We start from the raw sequence: 5,965 nt of genomic DNA on the forward strand, positions 1-5,965 counted from the left end.
AAACATTTAAAATGACTATTTTAAGGAGAATCTGTGAAAGGGATAAAACTATGTTTACTTAACTTTCCTTCAAATCTTTTATGTGGGAAACTACCAAATCAGGAGAATGTCTTCGTTTGGGCCAGTGTCATGACAGATTAAGGAGAAGCTTAGAAATCTAGGTCCCTGCTGTGCTAAAAGCTTTTTAACCATACAACTGCTTACCTCGAAAATGAATAGATGCCGCATAAATTAGAAAAGAACTTCAAAGAAAAGCAGTGCAGGGAATGCAGGTGTGCTGGCAGAATCTGCAGCAGGAGCCGTGGTGTCGGCGTTCGTGCAGTCTAAACATGCTGCAGCTAAAAGCCTGGGTTTGGGCATTCTTCTCTTGAACTCTGCTATTACCAAGGCCGTTTTTCACCTTTTTCTTTTTAACCTTACAGCTTCTAACCGAAAATCTTCAGTTGGTGTAAAAAAGAATAGCAAGAGCAGAACGTTAACGAGGCAATCTATGTCAAGAATTCCAGCTTCTTCCAACTCTACCTCATCTAAGCTAACTCATATAAATAATTCCAGGGTACCAAAGAAACTGAAAAAGCCTGCAAAGCCTTTACTTTCAAAGATAAAATTGAGAAATCATTGCAAGCGGCTGGAGCAAAAGAATGCTTCAAGGAAACTCGAAATGGGAAACTTAGTACTGAAAGAACCTAAAGTAGTTCTATATAAAAATTTGCCCATTAAAAAAGATAAGGAGCCAGAGGGACCAGCCCAAGCTGCAGTCGTCAGTGGGTGCTTGACTAGACACGCGGCAAGAGAACACAGACAGAATCCTGTGAGAGGTGCTCATTTGCAGGGGGAGAGCTCACCCTGTACCTACATAACCCGGCGGTCAGTGAGGACAAGAACAAATCTGAAGGAGGCCTCTGACATCAAGCTCGAACCAAATACGCCGGATGGCTCTAAAGGCAGCGTGACGGAACCTTGCCCTGACAGTGGTGACCAGCCAGCTCCCCTGGTGCAAGAGGAAGAACTGGCTCATGAGACTGCACAAAACGGGGAGGCAAAGTGTCATAAGAGTGACACAGGCATGTCCAAAAAGAAGTCACGACAAGGAAAACTTGTGAAACAGTTTGCAAAAATAGAGGAATCTACTCCGGAGCATGATTCTCCTGGAAAAGACAACACGGTGCCAGATTTGATGGGGCCTCATTCTGACCAGGGCGAGCACAGTGGCACTGTGGGCGTGCCTGTGAGCTACACAGACTGTGCTCCTTCACCCGTCGGTTGTTCAGTTGTGACATCAGATAGCTTCAAAACAAAAGACAGCTTTAGAACTGCAAAAAGTAAAAAGAAGAGGCGAATCACAAGGTATGACGCACAGTTAATCCTAGAAAACAACTCGGGGATTCCCAAATTGACTCTTCGCAGGCGTCACGATAGCAGCAGCAAGACAAATGACCAAGAGAATGATGGGATGAGTTCTTCAAAAATAAGCATCAAGCTAAGTAAAGACCATGACAACGATAACAATCTCTATGTAGCAAAGCTTAATAATGGATTTAACTCAGGATCAGGCAGTAGTTCTACAAAACTAAAAATCCAGCTGAAACGAGATGAGGAAAGCAGGGGATCTTACACAGAGGGGCTTCATGAAAACGGGGTGTGTTGCAGCGATCCTCTTTCTCTCTTGGAGTCTCAGATGGAGGTGGGTGACTATAGTCAGTACGAGGAAGAAAGTACAGACGACCCCTCCTCCTCTGAGGGCGACGGCGAGGACGACGACTATGATGATGACTTCGAAGACGATTTTATTCCTCTTCCTCCAGCCAAGCGATTGAGGCTAATTGTTGGAAAAGACTCTATAGATATTGACATTTCTTCAAGGAGAAGAGAAGATCAGTCTTTAAGGCTTAATGCATAAGCTCTTGGTCTTCATTTGACCTGGTATAACTACTTTAAAGAAACAAAAAATTCCAGTCAATTATTCCTCAACTGAAAGTTTAGTGGCAGCACTTCTGTGGTCTCTTCACTTATCAGCATACTGTTGTAGAAAGTGTACAGCGTACTGACTCAATTCTGAAGTCTGATTTGTGCAAATTTTTATCGTACTTTTTAAATAGCCTTCTTACGTGCAATTCTGAGTTAGAGGTGAAGCCCTGTTGTAAAATAAAGGCTCAAGCAAAATTGTACAGTGATAGCAACTTTCCACAGAGGACGTTGAAAATGATGTGGCTACAACAATTTTTTTTAACTGTAAGAGCATCAGCTGGCTCTTTAATATATGACTAAACAATAACTTAAATCATAGTAGCAGCATATTAAGGGTTTCTAGTATGCTAAAATCACCAGCAACGGTCTTTGGCTTTTCGATTTATTTGCTAGATGTTTCCCCCTTGGAGTTTTGTCAGTTTCACACTGTTTGCTGGCCCAGTTGTACTGTTTGTGGCCTTTGTTAATTCCGCAAACCATTGGTTGGGAGTCAGATTGGTTTCTTAAAAAAAAAAAAAAAATGCAATGACATATATAACAGCTCGCTTCTCAGTACATTATATGTACCAGGGCAGCAGTGTGCGGGATGAGTTTCGATACAGTGTATTTATTGCTTGTCATGTAAATTAAAAACCTTGTATTTAACTCTTTTCAATCCTTTTAGATAAAATTGTTCTTTGCAAGAATGATTGGTGCTTATTTTTTCAAAAATTTGCTGTGAACAACGTGATGACAACAAGCAACATTTATCTAATGAACTACAGCTATCTTAATTTGGTTCTTCAAGTTTTCTGTTGCACTTGTAAAATGCTACAAGGAATATTAAAAAAAATCTATTCACTTTAACTTATAATAGTTTATGAAATAAAAACATGAGTCACAGCTTTTGTTCTGTGGTAACCTATAAAAAAAGTTTGTCTTTGAGATTCAATGTAAAGAACTGAAAACAATGTATATGTTGTAAATATTTGTGTGTTGTGAGAAATTTTTGTCATAAGAAATTAAAAGAACTTACCAGGAAGGTTTTTAAGTTTAGAAATATTCATACCAATAAAATAGGAAATTATAAATATATAGTTTTAAGCACTGCATCAGTGGAAGTTCTTGGCTTATGTTAGTTTATTATGAAAATATCAAAGATTTTTTTGACTATATTATCAGTTAAACAAAAAGGAGTCAGATTTAATTTGTTTTTTGAAGCACTTTGAGAAATTAATTTTAATTAACTTAATGAGCAAAATTTTTATTACTACTTTATGTTCAATACCAGGTTCTTTTCATTTCTCTGGATTATTTTGCAAATCATTGGACAGAGAATTTGGGAGTATAAATCTGTAACAGGTGTTTGACACCAGTAGGTCTCTTTATTTCTGGGAAATGTGTACATTGCTTTCTGATATACAGTGTTCCTAAGTAAAGATCAGTTTAGGGGATTTGTATAGTGTCTGTAGGAAAGTAGCCCATGTCTTAAAATATTAAAAGGAATCTGCAGGTAATGAAAAGTCCAATGGAGAAAACCTCAATGCTTACTGTTATTACTGATTCCTACTAATTTCCAGGTTTAGGGGATAGTATTTAAATTAAGCTCCTTAAAACTATCGATTGCCCATAGGTTCCAAATAGAAATTAATAAGATTCATGACCATCTTTAAAAAGTAGATTTTTTTCCTCCTGGTTCTCTAAGGAACTACTTCCATAGTCTTACGTAGTCTCATCCTTGTTCATTATGGTGCAGGCGAACTTCTGAGGCATCTGGAAAGCATGTGGTAAACTTCCTTCCACACTCACCCTCATCCACCTTGTAGGGCAGCCACACAGCCTCTCAGGAGCACCTGTCCGAGGCACCCGGAGCACTCAGAGCACATCCAGCCCTCATGGCGTCCCCACATAAAAATGTGAACCCCATACCACTGAGGAAGATGAAGGTGGACCCTGTGTCTGGAGGTGCTGTTCCCACCGTAGTTTGAGGTGTTCGGAAGAGGTTCAGAGACTAAATCTTAAACCTTATTTCAATACCAACAATAGCTATTTTGGGAATTTCAATCTTAAAAAGTAACACATTTCCCATTTTTCTTTATTTTTAAGCTAATTTTAGTAACTTATTTATGATGTTTAATTTTATCATGGCCTCATCTTTAGAGGCTGACCTTCCCATGGGTCTCAGAGCAGTGACATTTGGTAGCGAATCACTGCCTCTCAGGAGTCGGTATGCACAAGCACTCAGCAGCCACTGTTGATGCCTTCTAGGGAAACCTAATTTCCGTTCGTAAAGGTAGGGGCCTCGGAACTGTTCTGGATCTGCTGTAGAGCTTCACTGTGTGGTATGGTGACATCCACACACCGTGGACCAGTTTGGAAGAGGTTGCATTCAATAAAATTTTCAGCTTGAGCTTATGCAATGATTGGTTTAAGATTTTGGCATTGTAAGAATTAGGAGATGATCATAGAAATATATGTAAAGTATTCAATTTTCAATCATTTTCAAATTACTGTTATGAATTGTTTTTGCTGAGTTGTAATACTTTTGAGATACAATGTATTCCTTGTACTGAAAGAATGAAAAAGGACTTTTTCAGCATTTGAGGTAAGTTCTTTAACGTTTCATTAAAAACATTTTTTACAAATATTTTGTACATGCACTTGCAGTATTGAGGTTAATCATTTTAATAAATTCGGAAATTAAAACAATTTGGCCAGTGTTCACTGTATCTGAAAAAAGATCAAAGTGGTGACTTTCTCCACAAAATTTGTGTGTGAAACAATTTGTAAAATCAAAGTTTCTAAAGCTTTCAATACCTGTGAATGTTGAGTTCTCTAGGCCCTGGTCTCCTCTTGTGTCTGGTGCCACTCATTTGTAAGAGAAGAGAGGGTAAACATTGATTCTTCTCTTAGGGAGGCTAAACTACATACCCTCCTAGTCCTTGAACTCAAAAAATGTGTTCCTTCAATATGGAGCGAGGTAACATTGAAGGCTTTTGCAACTCAAATGCATTAATAGTTCCTGATTACTTGGATTTTTTTCCCCCTCACCGTATCGGACAAAGCATACCCTGAATTGGCATAGGTCCTTTTTTCTCCCATTTGCTGCTGAAAGGAAATACGACCATACAGGAGGGAGGAGACCCGCATTTGCCCAGCTCGGCGACAGCTGAGCAGCCCTGAGCAAGCTGCTTCACCTCCACATCTCTTTCCCAGCAGCTAGTACCATTCCGTGTCAGACGGCAGTGTGGACGCCTGGTCCCGTCATCAGTTTAGTTTCTGGATTCACTCTTGAGGCTAATCTGTGAGAGCAGTGCACACACTGGGCTAGTCAAGTATTGATTATTGATTTTTCCTAATTGATTGACGTATCCACCCAAACTTGGGTTCCCAGTGTGGAAAAGGTGAAATGTGGCATGTCTGTTAAGTACTTAGGAGTGGTCTTCAGCATCTCAGGTTTTCTCTCTACTCTTCCAGTAGCCAGTGGCAGCTAACTTGCCTGGAGCCCCTGTGTGACTCATTTCTCAAATGACAGCTTTCTGTCACTGACCTGCAGCACCATCACGTGCTCTGCTGCAGAACCCAGTTGCACCCAGAGCAGACAACAAGCAAGTTGCCAGCTCCAGGGCACTCCCCATGACTGGCACATGTGACCCTCGAAGGCAAGGGAACGTGAAGCCTCGAGACTTCTACTCCCTCCCCACGTCCTAGAGCTGAGCATTACTTGTATTTGCTAATGATAGAGCCCAGAGGAAAAATGTATTTATTTATGGACGGAGACGTACTTTGTTGCCCAGGCTGGAGTGCAGTGGCACGATCTTGGCTCACGACACCTCCATCTCCCAGATTCAAGCAGTTCTGCCTCAGCCTCCCAAGTAGCTGGGACTACAGGCACCCGCCACCACACCTGGTTAATTTTTGTATTTTTGGTAGAGATGAGGTTTCACCATGTTGACCAGGCTGGTCTCGAACTCCTGACCTCAAGTGATCCGCCCGTCTCAGCTTCTCAAAGTGCTGG

General features: G+C 40.7%; 1 protein-coding gene across 6 annotated transcripts in view; it reads left to right on the forward strand.

Moving 5' to 3' along the window:
- The window catches only part of KMT5B (lysine methyltransferase 5B), a 59,106-nt gene extending 54,450 nt beyond the window's left edge, over nucleotides 1–4,656 (forward strand). For all 6 annotated transcript variants that reach the window (XM_017536946.2, XM_017536949.2, XM_017536947.2 and 3 more), the window contains one exon: nucleotides 423–4,656. In XM_017536946.2, the coding sequence (XP_017392435.1) occupies nucleotides 423–1,900 (1,478 nt within the window). In that variant the 3' untranslated portion in view covers nucleotides 1,901–4,656. The remainder of the gene's footprint in view (nucleotides 1–422) is intronic.
- Nucleotides 4,657–5,965: the final 1,309 nt, after the last annotated feature.

This window comes from Cebus imitator, unplaced genomic scaffold (assembly GCF_001604975.1).
Source record: "Cebus imitator isolate Cc_AM_T3 unplaced genomic scaffold, Cebus_imitator-1.0 Scaffold102, whole genome shotgun sequence".
Taxonomy (NCBI): domain Eukaryota; kingdom Metazoa; phylum Chordata; class Mammalia; order Primates; family Cebidae; genus Cebus; species Cebus imitator.